Consider the following 21658-nt stretch of genomic DNA (forward strand, 5'->3'; position numbering starts at 1 on the left):
TGCTATTTTTGAAAAAGGAAAATAAGAGAAAATACCTAAATGAATATATTCCGCATGGGTGACTGCCAAAACTTGCATTTCAATGACAACTCTAAATAACGATCCTACCTCAAGAAGCATGTCCTTGATCTGCTTCACGAGATTCATTTTTAATAAAAAGCGATATCACAATAGTAACCAAAGTATTTTTACGCTCACAGTAGCCTCTACTACTTTGTATCCTCTCACAGAACTATTCACAGTTCAAAGGCTACTCATTTTGGTCAAACAGTAATTTGCCTATACAGTGCAACTACAAGGCTATACTGTATTTGAATGACAAAAGATGACACTCACCTTAAAATGTCCTTTGTATATTTCTATTTGTCTTAACTGTGGGAACTTGTCCAGGCATGTTAAGTGGGAGTGGACTTGAAATCCTTAACTCAAGGTGTAGAACAATTAAGTTATCAAGCCAATTGCATTACTTATTACAACTTGAATTTTGTTTTAAGTCAATTAACGCAGAAATCAGAGTTCAAATTACACACAATATTAAGTTGATGTAATTACCAACATTATTACATCAACACAACTTATAAATTAATGTTTGCAACTTAAAATGTTTATCTAAATCAATTAACTCACATTTTTATCTTGCAACCATGCATTTAATTAAGTGGAGGTGAAATCAAATCAAATCAAATCAAGTTTTATTTATAAAGCACATTTATAAACGATTTTTGGTCGAGCCAAAGTGCTGTACATATAATAAAAATAGCCTACAGTAGAGACACTTTACAGCAAATACAACAGCACAGATTTTTCAGAATATCAGTATGAGAGAAACGACACCCTCTGTCCTTAGACCCCCACATCGTACAAGGAAAAACTTCCAGAGAAAACCCACAGTTTAAGGGGAAAAATGGGAGAAACCTCAGGGAGAGCAACAGAGGAGGGATCCCTCTCCCAGGACGGACAGACGTGCAATAGATGCCGTGTGTAAATCGAAGAGATAATACATTTTACAGCATATAGACCGAATGTTAGGAAAGGCATGTGTCTGTAATAAGAAGATGAATTCACGAGGATGTCAGCTGAAAGGTCGCCTGAATTCGTTTTTAGAGTGTATGATTTTTTATCCATATCTTTTTACATGCTATACATCAACTTCTTTCATGACATTTTAAACATACCATACGGTGTTAAAAAAATAATTATTTTCAACATACTGTAATATGACTTTTTCAACAGAGTATACCTTGACGTTTTCCATATTTAACAAAAACCAAACTATGACTTTTTCCTTGATATTTTCAACATACTATATTATGTTTTTAAAAATTGTAAGCCTAATTTAAATTACCTAAAATAAAACCTATTGTTTTTCAGATTCTAAGCACACCTACATCTGAACAAACAATAATTATCAAAACCAGTGCACTGCACATACAGTACGGTTTATACAACACTGTGCAGATCTAATAAATAAATCTGATTCAGCAGTGCTACATCCTTTAGTTAGCAAATATCGCATAATAACGTTCCATTAATAAAGACAAACAGAGTTGAGGTTTTTATATCAATGTATTAATGTTTTATTCTAATTACAATAAACAGAATATATCAGTCCCTTATTTGTACAAAAATACCTGAAAAGGTTACAATTAAAATGTATAAGCCATTCAACTATTTACAGAATTAAGCAAAGCACATTTCGAATACAGGAGCTCTCTCTGAAAAAACGAGATAAGTTACGGTTTTCTTTTTTGCATTCCCTGAAATACATAATAGTTTATATTTTCATATATAGATATATTTTTTCTTTACTCATTTGTACAGCCACGGTAACTTGCAATGTGACAACATAGTGAAAATGCATGAGTTGAGATGATAATTGATTAATCCACTTTTGCAGGATCGGGGTTAATTCACTTCCAACTCCAAAAACAAACTGAAACCATAAGGGGGGTGTATTTGTATTTTGAGTTAAATACAACTCAAACACGTTTTCTCTGTGTTTGAGTTACACTAGCTTTGTGTCTTTTGGTCCACATTTTAGATGTAGTTTGTGCAGAAAAGAGAAGTCATCAGAGGCACCATCGTTGTGTTACCTGGCAACCATAACTGATTTTGCCCTTCTCTATTAGGAATTGTATTTACATTTTTTGCATGATTAAATCGATCAGATAACATTACAATTTTTCATGATTTAATTGAAATATGAAGATTTCTTAATGAATAGGTCACCCGTTGTTGCCATATGATAACTGTGGTTAAATTGTCAAAAATGTTAGAGATAGGGTTTAAATCAGCTCAGGCAAGGCAAGTATTGTAGGCGCTTTTTTTTAATAAACAGCCTAAACAATCAAATGAACAACACTGTCAAGTGTTCTTTTTAAATAACACTGGATTTATTCCATTTTCTGCAAGGATATTTTTCAAGTATTCACAACTAGCAGAATGGTGGTGCACTTAATGAAAGAAAAGTATGTTGTGACCACAGAGTTTACAAAACCTAAGTTAATTATAAATTCCTCATCAACAGTCCAAGAGAGCTGATGGACCAGTAGTTTTAACACGCTCCAAGTCAACCCTGAGCAACCCAGTTACATTCATTTCTGTTAAGTATAAAAACGTGGAGTTTCTTTTTTACCTGTTCGAATTGAAGTTACCTTCCGTCTTTTTCATTCAGAGTAAGTGGATATGCAAATACTCACTCATCCTTAAAGGCTACCTTTCCCTCACAGGTTGACATCTGATACCATTCACGTCATTCAGGAACAATAATATAATATTGGGACTTTAAAGATGATTGGGCAGGCTGAATCAAATCTTAGGGGATTTTAGACTACATCATTATTTATGTATTATTATGTTGTTCAGATTCTTAAAAAATATCAACAAATCAAATATCAGTGACATTATATTTACATAAAAAATCCACATTCATGCAAATGATAAAACCTATCTAGCAGATTAAGATGCTTCATTCTGCTGAAAGAAGGTCGACAGCGGTGCTCTTGATTTATCAGTGTGGAATATCCACTTCCTGTTCATTGCAGTTTTAAGGGGATTAAAATAGTGACTATGCCTTACTGCACCCATATGTGAGTAGGGACTGCTGTTATGCATTTCTTTAATTATATCTAATCTAATCGAACGTTTAAATTGAAAGTAAAGGGCTTTTTTTCTCAATCTAAATTTCTACAAATCTTGGTTTAAACAGTGCATTATGAGAATGTTGATTGACCTAGTTTCCCAAAATATTTGTGACTTCACTACTTTAAATAATTACTATTGTTCTAGTTTAGGTCACCACAATCGAGTGACGATGAGAGCACTTGAGGACTTTTAAAGTAAAGGGGTTAAACATTTTAACAGAAGATATTTTAAAGGTCTGAGAGCAATGAGAAAAGCAGGAAATACAATTGCATTGTTCATGCTTTGGGAAACTTTTCAGTTTAACAACATTCCACTTGGCATCTATTGGAATTATGTTAAAACTATGGATGCCAGTGTGCTTTTAAACATCAAGTATTTATGATGAAAAAATAGTTTTTGAATGAACCAAAACAAAAACAAAAAACAATAGATGCTATTTCATTACAATAATAACAATTATATATCACACTGGTCAATCATTTCATGGTAATGACAATAGAAAACAGTACAGAACAGCGCAGAGAAAAAAAAGAAATCTAAAAATTTCAAGTAATCAGTCACATGGAGATAAATAAATACATTTTGCTGCAACAATACTTTAAAAAAATGATTGAGTCATTGCATCTTAGATAAATAATGGTGACCATGCACAGAGTCAATATGGTGAGGCTATTCTGCATCACATAAGACCAATAAACCTTGAGATAACCTGCAGGTCAATAAATCATGACTGTTGAATTCGCATTACAGGTACGTAAAAACGGATATCTAACGGTCTGCTGGCTGGTGGCCAAACCACAGCTGACACCAACGTTTTGACTACATACAAATTAAAATGTGAGTTTCTAGAAATATCCCAGATTGAGATTAAAAGTGTGTGGTGCAACTTTAAAAGACAGTGACTATGAACCGAATTGTGACAGACTTTGAGTAGGAATATCATCAAAATACTTCCAATAACTGAGGCTATTTACTCCCGTCATCCTCAACCTAACTCAGTAAGAGTTTGGCCAAAAACACATCATGTACCAGAGGTCCATTTTCACAGCATGCCGATGAGTGTGATGACACCAGGTTAGACAGGCTGAGGAAAGAAAGAGATGACTAGGGAGAGGCAGATATCTTTTCTATACGCTTCTCTAATTACATATTCTTCCCAAACCTTTAGCTTACTTTCTAAAACATTCTGCCTGATTTCATTGAGAGGTGGCGTGCTGAGGGCAAGAGGCTTATATGTGATGTGTCAGTACACACAGGTACTGCCAGGCAGACCAAGGCCGTGTTATATGTAATGTAATGAACAGTCACACTTAACCATGTATATCTAACTATCTCACAACTCCCAGGAGGTACATTTGTGGGACAACTTTTGAAACAAGGACAGGACAAACCAGATCTGATGTAATTATGTTGTTTCCTTGAAAAAAAACCTGAGGGAAATGCTAGTGGTTATTCTCCCCTGTGCAGGAGAATTGAATAACATATTGATACTCTCACCATGCCTTTTCCTGCAGTCAACTACTGCACGTACACATTTCCCACCAAATAAATACCTGATTCACTTTCCAACCTTCCACGCAACACATCTGTCTACATGGTTATAAACATCCTCTAACTTTATTACTTGTTTTTTCACCCTTCGATAAATGTTTTTCTATTTTTGTGGAAGTTACATCGGACATACTTTAGGGAAATGGAACATGCAAATAATGAAGAGTTGCAAATATTCAGAATGCAAAAGGGGCAATTAAAAAAGAAATACTATTAAAGAGACTATTGATAGCAATACAAAACAACGAATGTATCAATAAGAAAATAAACCCTGTGTGCTGAGAGATGAGCATTTCTGTGAGGGCCGCAATTCAGGTGTTGTGTTGTCCACAAATAAACAGTTCCAGATTTTTCCTCCAGCTAGTTTGACTTTGACAAACTTCTGTGTCTCTTTCTGGTGCTTCTAAATATCGTCGATGTTGAATTCTGACATGTCCTTGCATGCCTATGACACTACAGGGCGGTGGCACCATCTCACAGTTAAGACAGCTGAGAAGTCATGCACCGTCAAAGGCAACTCCCAATTCCATGAGTGCAAAACTAAAGAGAAATCAACTCTCCATCAATAGTTTGTTTTGAGGACGTGTGATGAAGACTTGAATGAGATTACAGTCTGTTCTTGGAGAGCAGAGAGTGGTCCTGCTGATTGTCCAGTTGAAAGGAAACACAGTCTACACTTTGTGAAGATAAACATTGAGGTTCACTGTGTGTCCAAGCTTATTGATGACTATGGGTATCAAGATTGTAGAAGAATTTGCGAGCATTGACACAAAGGGCAGTGTTCATTTCCTTTATCTGTTCTCTGCTCGAGCGAGGAACCATGTGAGCAATCTGTCGGTCCGACTCCTCCAACATTCATGCAAAAGGATTCCAACAATTCAGCAGTCTTCAGAGGACTCACAACAGAACAAAATGACTGCGGAACATCAGTCAATTCACCAGCTTCTTGTAGAGATGAAAAACTAAACGCCAACAGGAAGATTCGTGTTGTTTTGTTTGTTTTAGGCAGAGTCAGGTCAAGTGACGGGGTCAGGTGATTTGACGATGTCATAAGGCCACGAAGGTGCACGGGTGTCTGAGTTTACAAGGCAGCACTCCTCTGTTGAGCTGGTAGAACTCCACCAGCTGAATCAGGTCTGTGAATTTGGTGGAGCCGTCGTCAAGGCTGAAGAAGATTTGGCCGTCCTCTTCACACTGCAAGCAGGGACACACCAAAGAAACAGAAAGAGAATATAAGTATTTTTAAAAGGACTATAACAATGCGTTTACATTCGACTCATTGGCAACAAATCAAGTATTGAAATACACAAGTATTGAATTTAAATATATATTTTAATATTGATTTCCTACATTGTAGATCCTGGATACAAGCAACCTTATTTATTCAAGTTAGACCAAATTCACAATATCCTCCTTTTGAAGGTTTACCATTTTTGATGGACATAGCTCACAAAAAAAATCTGTCCGCTATAAAGTTAGGTTAATGAGCTAACAGATGCAAGATTATTATACCTTTTAACAAAAATCATTTTGATCAGCACAACCGTCAAAGTCTAGGTTGCTTCTATTTTAAATTCATTTGTCTCAAGATTTATTAATACCTAAAAAGGTTCTCACAATAACAAACAATTCACTGTTCAAGGACCATTATTTATTAAAAGAAAAAGGAAATCAAAAACCAAGCAATGCATACCGGTAGTATCTGGAAATGTTTGATTTTCTGGTGATGGCACAACGTGAGCACAAACGCCTTGGGATTACTCTGACTGACTCTGAGCAGAAACAACCTGTGAAACAAGAGAAAGGAAGACACTGTGAGAAGGATCCACGGACTTGATTTTAAATTAGGAAAAATATAAATAATAACTCTTCAGTAAGGTTTTTTTTTCAGATTCAGTTAATAGGAAAAGTTTGTAAAATCAGTTTTAGCTCCAGATCCCTTACCCATCGACTTGTCCCTGCTGGTGGATAATGCGATGCGATTCTTCTCTGGTTATCCTGCCGTGGAACCACAACTGAGCTATGTGGATGACTGCAGAGAATAATGGAAAACATATATTTAAAATACTTTCTAAATACGCTTTAACCGACAGAAAATGTGTAAAGAACAAGTTCAAGCATTTTGTAAATGCTTTTGCGTTTACCTGAGCTTAGTGAGGAGTGGTGTAAAGGACTGTGGGAGCCTAATACGTTCATTCGTTGACTCCTCTTCTGAGAGAGATGCCACAAACAACTGGGATGAGTTCATGATCTGGTGTTCTTGATATTACACTGAACAAAAATATAAATGCAACACTTCTGTTTTTGCTCCCATTTTTCATGAGATGAACTCAAAGATCTAAAACATTTTCTATATACACAAAATAACCATTTCTCTCAAATATTGTTCACAAATCTGAAAAAATCTGTGATAGTGAGCACTTCTCCTTTGCCGAGATAATCCATCCCACCTCACAGGTGTGGCATATCAAGATGCTGATTAGACAGCATGATTATTGCACAGGTGTGCCTTAGGCTGGCCACAATAAAAGGCCACTCTGAAATGTTCAGTTTTATCACACAGCACAATGCCACAGATGTCGCAAGTTTTGAGGGAGTTCATTTCTCTACCATAAGCCGTCTCCAAAGGCGTTTCAGAGAATTTGGCAGTACATCCAACCGGCCTCACAACCGCAGACCACGTGTAACCACACCAGCCCAGGACCTCCACATCCAGCATGTTCACCTCCAAGATCGTCTGAGACCAGCCACTCGGACAGCTGCTGCAACAATCGGTTTGCATAACCATGTGCACAAACTGTCGGAAACCGTCTCAGGAAAGCTCATCTGCATGCTCATCTGTATGCTCGTCGTCCTCATCGGGGTCTCGTCGTGGTAACTGACTTGAGTGGGCAAATGCTCACATTCGATAGCGTCTGGCACGTTGGAGAGGTGTTCTCTTCACGGATGAATCCCGGTTTTCACTGTTCAGGGCAGATGGCAGACAGCGTGTGTGGCGTCGTGTGGGTGAGCGGTTTTCTGATGTCAATGTTGTGAATCGAGTGGCCCATGGTGGTGGTGGGGTTATGGTATGGGCAGGCGTATGTTATGGACGACGAACACAGGTGCATTTTATTTATGGCATTGTGAATGCACAGAGATACCGTGACGAGATCCTGAGGCCCATTGTTGTGCTATTCATCCACGACCATCATCTCATGTTGCAGCATGATAATGCACGGCCCCATGTTGCAAGGATCTGTACACAATTCCTGGAGGCTGAAAACATCCCAGTTCTTGCATGGCCAGCATACTCACCGGACATGTCACCCATTGAGCATGTTTGGGATGCTCTGGATCGGCGTATACGACAGCGTGTTCCAGTTCCTGCCAATATCCAGCAACTTCGCACAGCCATTGAAGAGGAGTGGACCAACATTCCACAGGCCACAATCAACAACCTGATCAACTCTATGCGAAGGAGATGTGAGGCAAATGGTGGTCACACCAGATACTGACTGGTTTTCGGACCCCCCCAATAAAGCAAAAATGCACGTTACAGAGTGGCCTTTTATTGTGGCCAGCCTAAGGCACACCTGTGCAATAATCATGCTGTCTAATCAGCATCTTGATATGCCACACCTGTGAGGTGGGATGGATTATCTCGGCAAAGGAGAAGTGCTCACTATCACAGATTTTTTCAGATTTGTGAACAATATTTGAGAGAAATGGTTATTTTGTGTATATAGAAAATGTTTTAGATCTTTGAGTTCATCTCATGAAAAATGGGAGCAAAAACAAAAGTCTTGCATATATATTTTTGTTCAGTGTATATAAAAAGTCAAATATCTTATGGACACAAAAAAGTCAACACCTACAACCAGAGGAAAACTAAACCTGCATGAATAGTTAAGCAAAAATAAATGGTGTCATCTGTAGTGACCATTAAAAGGTTGGCTCCATTTTAACAGAAGCTGTGTCTCACCCTCCATGCATGTCCCTCCTCCATGGCAGCGCTCTGAGCTTCGACAGGGTTGTCAATCACCCTGCCTATCCTCCCTGAGAAATCCATGGCCACAAGGGAGTTTTCCGATACACTCCGCTAGGGGGAGACAGAGTTCAACAGTCAAATGTTGGACAAAGGCAGGGAGATAAGTGCAGGGATGTACAACTGCAAACACAGGCAGAGCAAAAAGGTTTCAATTTTTCTTTAATTTGTCAGACAAATATCTAGAGCTGTTCTGCGTAACAATAGTATTCATGTACAATTCATGTTTTGCTTATTTCAGAAATCTGGGAGTTAGTAAAAGGAAAGTTGATCAGTAAACTAACCACAGGTGCCGAGAAGTGTGAAAGTAATGTTTTCCTTTGTTGGGGAATCTTGTAGTTCTGGTACAACAGAATTCCATACTGTAAAGGAAAGGAGAAAGCTGGTTAAGCAAGACTATCACAATTCTTAATGACTGTGGGGTACACACTTAATCAAAAACATTTTTATATAGGACATTTATTATGGCGTTACCTTAAAGAGCCGGAAGGCCATCATCCAACACGTCCTGCCCTGTTCATCGTCCGCACACAGCATCCTCAACTCCTTGAGCTCCCCTCGACATTTATTGGGCTGTGAGTTAACATTTGACAGAATGAGAACACAGATCATTCATAATAATCGCTACCAGTACCCCAACAATAATACATATGTAACAAATTCAGGGGGAGCAGCACAGGATGTCAATCATTCCTCACCCCATAACATTTAATTGGACATCAGCTTGATTTCACTCACCCTGATACAGAAGCCATAGTCTGACGGTGCTCCGTGCTGCTTTTTGCCTGTGGTGACAGTGAAGATGTTACTGTCGTCAAGGTCTGCTAGAAACTGTAGATGTCTGGGCTCCTGGAGACAGAAATAATGAATAAGTCAGGAGTTGACAGAGAGACACAGACCAGAACAGGGACCTCCATCGATAAAAGGCGGATTTAAAGGTTATAACATTTCACATATTTATGCTGTTGAAACTTTAACATTTAAATGTTACGCTTTACAATTCTTTTCTGATAGGTTAAGACTGTAGTTACAAAGTTAAAAAAAAGAACATGCTAAAAAAATGACACGGAAAAATATTCTGATTTTGAGTTTCTGTTACCTTTGAGGTTCCTTTTGTCGAGCAGTAGAGTCCCGAGCGCCGAAGGAATATGTAAACTTTCTTCCACGACTTCCTTCCCACCTCCTTCACATACAGATACCCCTGGATCTCCGGACAGCTACTGGTCGCTAGGAAGTTCTGAGGGAGGAAAGGAAGGGAATAATGATTACAACATGCATCTACACAGTATATACACATTTGGAAAATATTATTGTGTTATATATATTTTGGACAAAAGCTGAATCAATGTGTTTGTCTTGACATGGAAAACAATAAAACAAATTCAGCTCAAAACATCAACTCATCCCTAGACATCTTCACCCCAAAAGTGACAAATGAAGATAGGGAACAACAGAAATCAGATAGGAGAACTTACAACATATACATATAATACATCAATAAAAAGACATGCGAGATGTGAGACCTGGTGTAAATTAAGCAGGTCAGTCTGATTCCCTCATGTTGGACTATGTATTCTCTCTATAATGTCCTCCATCAAGGGCCCTCAGCCTCCGGAGGGCAATGTTGGATCACATCTGAAGCCTATAAGCTCTGTGTCCCTGTCACACTTTCAGATACTATCAGCTGTAGCGGACACCATCTGTAGAGGCATCACAGATGGGAGGCAATTGCTTTTTGTCAAAGAACACAGTGTCATTTGGGCTCCTTGCATCAGTGCAAAACTGACAGATGATGGTCGAGATGGGCGGCTTGCTTGACTGCTTACACGGTAGCAACCACTATGAGGCAAGACATTTTGCTGTTGTCTGAACAATCTTAGGGTGTAGAGACTTTAAGAGGGCAGAGGAAGGCAGACAGGATCTTGACTTTGGCATGTGTGTATATATACACAACTTAGTATATAGTTTAAGCAGCAAACAATCATAGTTTCTATTTTAAAAACTAAAGACAAAGTGTTGTGTTATACAATCCAGTAGAGATACTGCACATGCATTAAATCAACATACAGTGCATTACTGCATTCTGATTGGAAACCCCTTAAGCGTAAATTCTCGAGTAGGTGTATGAAATACTTTGAATTGTGGTTTCTATTTTTCACTAAAATATCACACCATGAAGTGGTTGAGCTATTAGAGGTGATTTGGAATCTGTGGCTGGTGGCTTGAAGGCAAACTGCTCCAGAGGACTCAGTATTTAAAGCACATGTTCCCCAGTGTTTTGGAAACACCCCACAGTGGGCCTCATGCATGAGCAAGTTCCGAGATTTTCGGAGCGCACGCTCACACGTGACGTTCATTCAAACCGCTTTCTTGTTGAGGTTCTACAGCCTTCTGCTTTGCGTTGACAGGTGTTTCTTGCATAAATGGCAAATATTGATAACACCTGGTTGAGCTTGGGTCAGAACCCTCTCGGTTTGGACAGCACTCTAATTGAGTGCAAAGATCTTGTGTTTAGAATAAGTCAAACACTGGGGATTCCCTGCACAACTCAGGCTCAACTCATTCTCCATTCATTTATTGACTCCTCTATGTAGAGCATAACATATGTATGATCAGCAGGGGACTTAAAAGCTTTCTGTGAGTGGCAAGGATGAAGGGATGGATTCCACTTGTGGTTCTGTCTCTGACAGCTCCATTACTAGATACAGGAGAGAGCCAGACTGCATGTAAACCCTCCGTCCATTAAGAACAAAGCTCTTCAAAATCCCGAGAAACTTTTTGTCTGGTCTCCTCCCAGACTTTTCTTCATCTCTTTTGTGAAAGCAGTGGACGGCCCATGAGTGGTCTGTGATAAGAAGCCTTAAGACACACAGGTGTGAATTTGTGCTGTGCAAACATACGGTAGGTACATGAGGGAACTGTATGTTCTATTTCTCACTGCCTAATTCCATGCATCGCAAGTGTGAGGCCTGTGGTGCGCGTGCAGAGACAGCCATGTGTCAACAGGGGATCAACGGTAGTTATTACTGCAGGCTCTGACGAGACACCCTGTCTCAGGGTCAGAGGTGAGGTATGTCAGCCTGATTGTACAGTATGCAGCGGGTGCTGACTCGGAGGTAAAGTAAGCTTTGTGCGTGTCAGGAGGAGGAGAGAGACTTAGAGAGAGACAGAGAGGGAAACGTGCGTGTGCTGCTCATACCTGGAGGAGCTGAGATGGTGGAATCGTACGGTTGGTTTCCTGGCACCATGCAACCATTTGTTCAGGGAAAAATGTCTGGGGGAAGAAGAAAGACGAGAGAGATGGAGACAGACAGACGGAGAATATTAGTGACTGTGACAATAACAGGGTATATGCAGGAATCCTGAAGTCAAATGTAAGACCTTTTAAGACCTTTTTTAAGACCCTTTCCATACATTTTAAGACCTCATCGCCACTTCGGGTTTTAACCGGTTACATTGGCGACACACTTTACCTCACATTTACTATATACAGTATTGATTGTCCTTCCTCCTTATCTTCCAACCATTTGGATGCAAACTTGCATTTCCCCATAACAATGTTGTTTAACAACCGGCGTAAACGGACCTTCGCGCGCTATCAAGCAGTGAGCGTGCGGTGTCCTGTTCAGATGACGTCAAATCCAACGGGATGCCATCAATAAACTTCACAGAATCACACTACACACCTACGCAATGATTACATTCAGGCAGACTGTAGAATACAACCTCTTTGGACAATTTATATACTTATTGAAAATAAGCTACAAAATGTAATACCTTGGAAAATGCCGTTTAATACTTTTTAATAGCCTTACTTTTCGCTAAATTGATTGATCAACTTTGAATACTTTTTAAGACCCAGCGGACACCCTGAATAATTATAGGTTAGTTATTAGGTAGGAATTTGTGAGGGGGAAGAAAACGTTGCGCAAATCTCATTAGTACAGTCAGCTGTCATAATATTTCACAAGATCCCAAAACCAAGTGAGACGCTCTGTCCAACGAAATGTCTTTCTTTCCTTTGGCCACTCTTTAGAGCAAATTACACGAGTAAACTCCTTACTTGAATCTTTAAAAAATTACAAAAATGCAAAGACACAGTCCACGAATACCTGCATTTTTTAAATGTAGGGGTATTGGTTTAACTTATATCAAAAAGACAATGCTGAAAGTGACACAACATGATAAGAAATGTTTTTAAAAAAGGAATTTACCAGGGGGTTTCTGAAGAATTCATATTTGGCATAGTTCTTCCTGAAGAGGAATCTACTGTCGCTGTTCATAGAGGCCTGGACCTGAACCACCAGCTCGTGGTCTTCTAGACAGCGCTCTGAGGGGACAGGCAGAGAGAGGACAACAAGGAATGAGGTTAGCATTTATTATTCTAAACAATATATGATTACTATTACAGAATTGTCAAATAAAATGAACATTAATATGTCAACGGAGCTAATGCAATATGTGAATATGTGTATTTCTCAATATACTGCAGACTTAAATATTACAAATGTTCTGAATAAGCTACACAAGCACCATGGAAAATACATTTGAATATTTTAGAATTAAAGGACCAAAAAGTCGAGAGACACAACCAAATGAAACGGAAAGAAAAACCACACTGACTGCTTCGCAACAAGTAATTTTTTGTTTTTTTAAAGCAGTACTCTTACTTCCTTTAAAACACAAATATGATTGATCTAATATGGTCCGAATAACACCGAAACAACACTTAAAACCAGTGCATTGTTTTGTTCAAAATGTTAAGTCAAGTCAGATGTTTGTTCCATGTGTTGTTATACCAACAAGATTCCAATAAGATTTTGGTCACAGTTAGCGATATTTGCAATTGGAAAGGGCAGACTTTAACAACACCATGTGTGGTACTGGATACGCCTGCTTGTGCCATAATAACATTGGCCAATAATCAATTCAACATTTACATTTTTTTGTCAAGGGCTAATCAATGAATCTGAATTTTATGAAAAGCGCACAATTGTTGTGCCAAAATACCATAAAAATAAATAAGTACGGTTGTGCTGCAGAGATGTCCCAGCCTATAAAATGAAATGAACAGACCAAACTAAACACAATCACGTTTTTTATAATATTTTTTTCAAAATAGATACGAATATTTCCCCCAAATAATCAACCGTAAATGGTACTAAATGCTCTAAACATATAATTTGGCCAGCTCGGTGGTGTGACAGAATATTTAGAAATGCAGGTTGCTTTTAATGGCATGCACTCATCACTCAAGTTGTGACTGATGATCAGACACTGGTCTTCCCCTTTCAAAGTGAGCAAAAGAGGCTGTGATTCCACTAAGACTGTGTCCTTGTATGGACGTGTTCAGAGGGCCTGGTGATTTATATTATGTGCCTGCCAATGCTTCGACCGGTCATGACTCACTCAATTCCAACAGCCTAACAAGTCCTATCTGACATCCTTCCTTTCCCCAGTAGATCTAATTAAAATGCTTCAGCTTAACTAACTTCTGCAATATCAGAGTTTTCTCTGATATTGGTTTCTTGATGTGGAATAGAGCACTTCAGAGATGTGTGAGTGCACAGCTCTCCTCATTATCTCATTTCATGTTTTCCCCCTCTGTCACAATCTCTTTGACACTGTCACGACTCTTCTCTTTCTCTCCGTTTCATCTTGTCGCCTGTCTGATGAGTCACTCGTGCTCGTGACAGTGACTCACCCTGGCAACACTACCTCACTGTCCCAGAGCTGTTAACCTTTTTGGGGTTGACAAGTGGAGGTCAGTGTTGCTTATCTCAAAGGGCCATTTCATCCCATTCAGCAGCGAGTGGGCAGCGATGTACGGGAATAGGCTTCTCTATTCAAACACGCTATTGTTCGGGTCTCTCGGAAACTTCTATTCTCGTCTACCACCCAACCACATGTGCACACATGAAGGATCACATAACATGTATGTGCAGTGCAGACGTACAGTCTGCAGCACACACGTAGGATCATGTACATACACAAGCAGTACTTTCAGAAACTGCATAACTATACAAATATCTTTGAGAAGATACAGCATGTCAGCAGATACAGTTTGTTGATATCAACTATGATTCAGAAGATTCATTTAATTTACGACAACTGTTATCTTTTAGGTGGCTCCGTGAACATACTGTACAGTATACACAATACTAGAATAAAAACATCAGTACTATACAAATACATAGGTTAACCACAATGCAACAACCACAGTTAAAATAACTTGGAATATCTTAGAATGGTAAATAATATGGCGCCATACAATGCATTCAATGCACAAAGGGGTAAAAAATACCATTAAATATAATTTGACATTTACAAAGACACTACAAATTGTGTAATGAGCATAATTTTTAGAAGCTTTTGATAATTTTGTTGTGGACACAAACTCAATGCAAATGGATAACCTTTTGAAATTGAACAGTCAGCACACTGTTGCTTTATCACATCCCATCTTCTGAAACTCCTGAACATAAAATATGGCAAGAACACGGGTGCAGAGCAGGTGCGCCGGAATAGAAGGAGGGCTATAATAGAATAAGATTACTCCGAGCCAAAAGTGATGTCATTTACAACAAGCCCAGGTAACTGTGTTTGGCAGCATCCTTTTGGCAGCATTGATGAGAAATGTAATCAGATCATGATGGATGGTGAAATATTAGGCGAGAGTGTTAGGACCTGCACTTTGAATAATGCAAATATATTTTCAAAAATTTCCTGAGGTGACAGCACATCAGGCAAGAAAATTATGTTAGTCGTGACAGCAGAATTCCACTTTTTTCCACCATGTCTCTTCCCACAGCATGTACAGCAACAGAAAAACTGCTCTAAATAAAGCTACACCCCCTCCTCTCCCACATCTGTTAAACTGTAAAGACATGAGCACAGGCTCAACTTGTCTTCCATAAGTGCTTTATAATCGCCCTCTCCTCAGGGGGAGGTTGGGTTTTCTAACGTTCAGCTGACCACAGCTTTTCCAACGTACAGTTATACTGCCAAGTCTAACACAAAATCAGCCCGACAGAAACGCAAAACACTCTTCCGTGGTAATGAAGCAACACATAAAAAGATGCTCTACTCTAGGGATTGATCAAGGGTTTTTAAGACTACTTTTCCTTACAAATTGGTACAAAGACACCAAGCTCAGTGAGCGCCTGCCCTCCACTTTCTCAAATATCAAACAGTATTCCTGAATCCATGAAGAATCTACTGTGTAACTTTCTACCCAGTGCTAATGTCAGGCCAACTAAAATGCAACAACTAAATCTGTATAATCAAATGAAATGTTCTGCATAGAATACGGTTCCTCATTCCTGAGTATCATGGCTTTGACCTTATTATGCTGCATTAGTCATGAGGGCTGTGTCTGATGCACTGAGGGCTTCTATTTTAAGGAGAGTGGTGATGGTGGTATTGTTGCTCTTGGTCTGAACTTTAACTTGAAACATGGCCTTTTAAACTCTCCATCAATCTTTTCCAACACCTCTCTGCAGTGTCATTTATAGAACTGGATTGATAGCATTACACCAACTCTGACACTGAGAGAGGCACAAGTCCGCCAAAGGTGTTGATACTATGTTCATCAGTTGCATCGTTTTATCAGTAATGCATCTCCTGATGCATAACCCTAAATGATTACCTTTACTTGAGTATTTCAATGTTTTGGTACTTTTTACTTCTACTCCACTACAACTCAGCGCTAAATCATGTACTTTTACTCCACTACATTTATTGTAGTCGTACACTCTGGTACTTCTTCTTTTACTTAAGTACACAGTCTGAGTACTTCTCCTACCTCTGTAGGAAAGGCTTTCTCCACATATGGAAATTATGCCAGAGCAATAACTTTTGGAAATAGATCTTTCATTAACATAATTGTTCATGCTGCTTCAAGCATATTATACACCGGAGCCAGAGACTGGATAGGCAACACTCAACTCAGGCAGCTTGCACGTCATATTCACTTTACTCAACTAAAATGTTCTCCTAAATATTAAGTCAGAAAATCATCCCTGCAACCCTGAACCCATGTGCAATGCCTCGTCCACCTTCATAACTTTATCCTCTGCACAGGCAGATTTGACGTTTAACCTACATATTTTTTAATGACAAGCAGCTCAATATTTGTCTCGGGTTTTTCACAAGAAACAGTTTCCCTTCCTCGTATGCTTAATACAGGTTAGATCACTGGACATTATGGCTCTGTGCATTTTCTGTAAAGCCCCTGTCACACTGTCCCGAAATTGACACCCGATGGACACACGAATATGGAATTGTGAATTTCGCAGGAAGATGGCCCCGAACCACACACGAAGGCAACATTTACATTACATTTAAGACATACAACTGCAATGAAAGTACCAAAAACAATTATGTTACAGTACTATGATACTGTACTGATATCTTCAGACTTTGTTCTTTACTTTATCCGTCTTTATATGTTTTTATGTTATACGTTTTCTCCATAATGTTGTTTCCATAACAACAACAACTTCCTGTCAACTATCCTTCAAAATAATATATTATATCCTTTTTAGTTTCACAGAACACAAATTGGGTTATTTACATAATATGTTTATATGATTTTGTTGTGCAATAAAACAACCCGATGGACACACGATAAAGGAAATGTTCAAATTGGGCTGTGATCGTAGCAACATCGGGCCATTCGTGAGGGCATCTTAAGCCATCGTATGATCGCTGGTGGAGTTTCTCAGGCACCGGCAGCAACTTCGTGAGCGGTGGCAAAATCTTTGGCATGCCAACAAATAGCCGAAGGACCTTGCGAAGGTTCATTTTCGTGTTGAATTCGTGTGTCAATTTTGCCCTTCGTAAGGCCATCGTGAGGGCATCGTGTTATCCTCGGTGCCATCGGGCATTCGCCCCGATCAGAGTGAGGGTGAATGCACCGATGATAACACGAAGATGACACGATTTGACAAGATGCCCTCACGAGTGCCTTACGAAATTGCCGCTCACGAAGTTGCTGCCGGAGCCTGAGAAACTCCACCAGCGGTCATACGATGGCTTAGATGCCCTCACGAATGGCCCGATGTTGCTATGATCACAGCCGAATTTGAACATTTCCTTTATGTGTGTGTGTGTGTGTGTGTGTGTGTGTGTGTGTGTGTGTGTGTGTGTGTGTGTGTGTGTGTGTGTGTGTGCGTGTGTGTGTGTGCGTGTGTGTGTGCGTGTGTGTGTATTTGAGCCAGCAGGGCTCTGCCCCTTACCTAGTCCTAGCAGCGGGTGGTGTTCAACAAGTGCCCAACTGTTGTCGTCCACACAATGGCTTTTATAAACCAGGAGCTGGCACAGGTCCCTGGCTGTCATGTCCGCTGGGATCTCTACCACTTTACCCATGCCGTCTTCACTGAAGATCTTCACAATCTAGGAGGAGAAAATATAAATTTGAGTTAACTTACATTAAGAGGGATCATTTCAAGGAAGTCTGGTAAACTAGAGACGGAGGTGTTTCAAAAATGAAATCTTAAAAAAGGACAAGAATGCTGTCAAACCAGTTATAAGGATGTCCTTGATGTGAGGGAAATGAAGCTTAAGATTAATAAACTGTTACATCTGTCAAGGATACATTTAGCATGAGATGGTTTGAATTTACATTGTTATGGTAACCCAGGAAGGAACTCGCGATAAAGTCATTTAACACAAACCATTTTTTTTAACACTCGGCCTAATAGGTGGGTGAAGCCAGCAATTTTCTTCAAACACTAGCACAGTATTTATCATATAGCGTCCCATACAATATAGAATACACAGGGCTGTAATTATAGCACACAATAGAAAAGAACAGACATTCAAAACTATGTAGCAATTGTGGTGTTAGAAATCACAGACAAGCAGTTCTTATAGCAACTTGTTGGTGTAATATAGAAGCAAATAAAGTGCAGTGCATAACAAGCGTCTGCCCTTGTGAACACAAAGAGGGGTAGTCTACAGCTTAAGAGGAAGTTAGCATGGTGTTTCTAATTATAGCTTATTGGAAAAGTGTTTCTTTCTTCCAACTTCATAGACACAGGTTTATGTTTTGAGCCAGTATTAATCCAATCCAGGAATTACAATCATTTTTATTTCAGTTTACATTAATAATACTGACTCAATACATACTCAGATACATATTTAGCCACTACTGACCTGTACACTGATAAACTGTATAGCAACAGTGCATCAGGCTCGGAGTAGGTTACACTCTAAGATCTCATCCGTGTAAGAGACATCAATTTACATCCAGATATATTCTTTTATATACTGGGAGCCTTGACTTGTTGGAGATCAAGAAAACATCAAGGAATTATATTTCCCATAACAAATTTAAAGTGGTAAATAGTCCTTAATTTCCTTTGCTTTTCAAAAGATAACCATATAATCCCATGTCCCACAGAAAACACAAACAGCCTCCCTAACCTGCAGATAAATCCAGCCTTGTTAGCCTACACAGGAATCCAGCCTACTAATCCTACGCATGTCATGTATGCATTCTACTTCCCACATAATATATGACATTACAAAGAAATTCTGTTCCCTTGGAGGGCAAAGAAGAAGCCTGTAGCTTCACAGTTTGTACAAACCAGGCCTGAGGCTCCTAACATGTCCAACATGTTCAAGAAGAAAGGCAAAGGAGCCTCAATCATTCAAAACCGCTGTCCTATTTGACGCCTTATTTAAACTGCTCTGCTCACATCTCGAAAAAAGACAAATTGTCTTCAGCCTTTAATGTATTTACACATTCCATGTCTCGCCCCTGGCAGTACTTCAAAGAGAAATGGAAAGAGAGAAGGAGGCAAGGAAAGGCAGAGACACACAGGGAGAGATAAGAGACACAGAAAGAGAGCGGTCTTACCTCAGCCCGCAATAGGCAGCAGTCCGGGGAACACGAAGGCATTTTTGGAGTGAGCCTGGCTCCCCACACACACACACACATATACACACAGTCAAACTCACAGTCACTAATACAAAATCCGTTCAGTTGTGTAGCCCTGTGTCCTCCAGAGATACAGTGGCGACAGTTGACAGTTGTGCTACCTGTCACATAGCCTGCAGACAATCCTTCAGTCTATGTAGGCCGCCGGCTCTGTCTTTCAAAAAAAAAAAAAAAACTGTTTGTGTGACCTAAAGCTGCAGCTCACAAGACAGACACAGAGACAGTCAGTGATTGGATGGCAGCAGGTACAGTGCTTCCAGTGCCGGTTGAGTCTGACAACTATCTTTCTTTTTCTCTCTCTCTCTCCCTCCCTCTCTCTCTCTCCCCCTCACAAAGGGTTACAGCCTCAGCCACGGGCTCCGAGGCACACTGAATCAAACCACACGCTCACCAACCAATCATAAGGCAGCAGCAGGCTGATGTAATCATTCCCACACAGACCTAGACACACACACACACACACACACACACACACACACACACACACACACACACACACACACACACACACACACACACACACACACACACACACACACACACACACACACACACACACACACACACACACACACACACACACACACACACACACACACACACACACACACACACTGAGAGGCACACACACTCCAGCAGACACACAGACGCACAGTCATGCACAGGCAGAGCCAACTTTTTCAGACCTCTCGTAAGCTTCTCTGCTTCAGTTTCTGTGCAGAGCTCTGAGCGAGAGTTTTCATTTGAGAAGGGTGTGGGGCAGTGAGGAGGAGGAGGAGGAGGAGGAGCAGGAAGAGAAAGAAAGGAGAAATTAAGGAGTAAAAAAGTTTCTCTTTGTCGCACTTCTTGTCTCCAAAATGTTCAGAAGTTTTCAAGTGAGGGCGAGTAGGTTTTTCTTTCTCTTCCATGCTTCTCTTTTCCTCTCCCTCCCTTCCTCCCTCCGTGTGGCTTAACTTCTAACTCCCAGTCAGATCTCTCTGCCTCTTACAGCAGTAACAAGACTCATTACAGAGCAAATGAAATGAAACAAACCTGGAGCAGCACTTGAGCACTGAGACCTTCTTCTCCTCCCCTGGTGGCAAGCTTCGTGCCAACATTCTTTCTCACTAAAGAACAAAAAACCAGAAGACCTTTGCACATGCACACACACACAGACCCCCTCCCCAGCCCTCCTTTTAACTCTGATATTTAATACGGCATCTGACAGACAAAAGCCTTGACACACCCCGTCTGGGAGAGGCGAGAACAGCTTTACTCTGTCGTTGAAGCAACTTTTTCTTGGTTTTCCTATTTTTTTTCGGAAGAAGGAAGAGTATTTGTACATGTGTGGGTGAGGTGCAATCCAGGAATGAGCACAGTTCCACAGAAGGAAGGAGGAAGTAGTGGTAAAAGTGGTAGCAGTCAAAGAGATACTACTTCATTTACTATAACGGGAAACTTTGGGGAGGGATGAAGGAAGGGAAAGGGGGAGTTTGTAGCTGGGGGAGGGGAAAGAGAGAGAGAAAAGTGTGTGTGTGTATGTGTGTGTGTGTGTGTGTGTGTGTGTGTGTGTGTGTGTGTGTGTGTGTGTGTGTGTGTGTGTGTGTGTGTGTGTGTGAATGCACATCCACAGTCACACATGTGAGTGTGTGTATGGGATAGGGAGAACCAGGAAGATGAGAAAAGTGAAGGGAAAAGAGTGGGAAGCAGCAGCAAGAGGGAAAGAGAAAGACTGTCTGGTGACACACTGCAGCAGAATGTGTAGTGTGAATGCTTCCTACTGTTAACTACAGATCTGGCCTGCACAGCTGTCTGTCTCTCCCACCCACCCCCCTCCTGCCACTACACTCACACAGACGCACACCCACGTGTACGTCACAGTTAGTCAGCCGGAGGGGAAAGCCCCAGGAAGGCTGCACACATCACAAATGCTGCAATACAGGTTCTCACAGTTGCTCAATAGGGATAACCCTCCAGAGGAGGGGGCAAACGTTTGTTTTGCTGTTGTGTTA

The 21658-nt window shown here is 40.1% G+C and overlaps 1 protein-coding gene across 5 annotated transcripts in view; it reads right to left on the minus strand.

Annotated features, from left to right (window-relative positions):
* Positions 1-675: 675 nt before the first annotated feature.
* grb10b (growth factor receptor-bound protein 10b) overlaps positions 676-21658 on the minus strand; it is an 81814-nt gene continuing 60831 nt past the window's right edge. For 2 of the 5 annotated variants that reach the window (XM_034102016.2, XM_071205829.1), the window contains exons 6-17: positions 17962-18118; positions 12937-13052; positions 11922-11996; positions 9822-9959; positions 9461-9571; positions 9197-9295; positions 9007-9084; positions 8660-8776; positions 6840-6906; positions 6640-6727; positions 6389-6482; positions 676-5889 (exon numbers count right to left, since the gene is read on the minus strand). In XM_034102016.2, coding sequence (XP_033957907.1) covers positions 5743-5889; positions 6389-6482; positions 6640-6727; positions 6840-6906; positions 8660-8776; positions 9007-9084; positions 9197-9295; positions 9461-9571; positions 9822-9959; positions 11922-11996; positions 12937-13052; positions 17962-18118 — 1287 coding nt within the window. In that variant the 3' untranslated portion in view covers positions 676-5742. Of the gene's footprint in view, positions 5890-6388; positions 6483-6639; positions 6728-6839; positions 6967-8659; positions 8777-9006; positions 9085-9196; positions 9296-9460; positions 9572-9821; positions 9960-11921; positions 11997-12936; positions 13053-17961; positions 18119-19586; positions 20003-21658 lie in introns of those variants that run through there. The other 3 variants (XM_034102019.2, XM_034102017.2, XM_034102018.2) reach the window with 3 other exon arrangements.

Source organism: Pseudochaenichthys georgianus, chromosome 16 (genome assembly GCF_902827115.2).
Source record: "Pseudochaenichthys georgianus chromosome 16, fPseGeo1.2, whole genome shotgun sequence".
NCBI classification, from domain to species: domain Eukaryota; kingdom Metazoa; phylum Chordata; class Actinopteri; order Perciformes; family Channichthyidae; genus Pseudochaenichthys; species Pseudochaenichthys georgianus.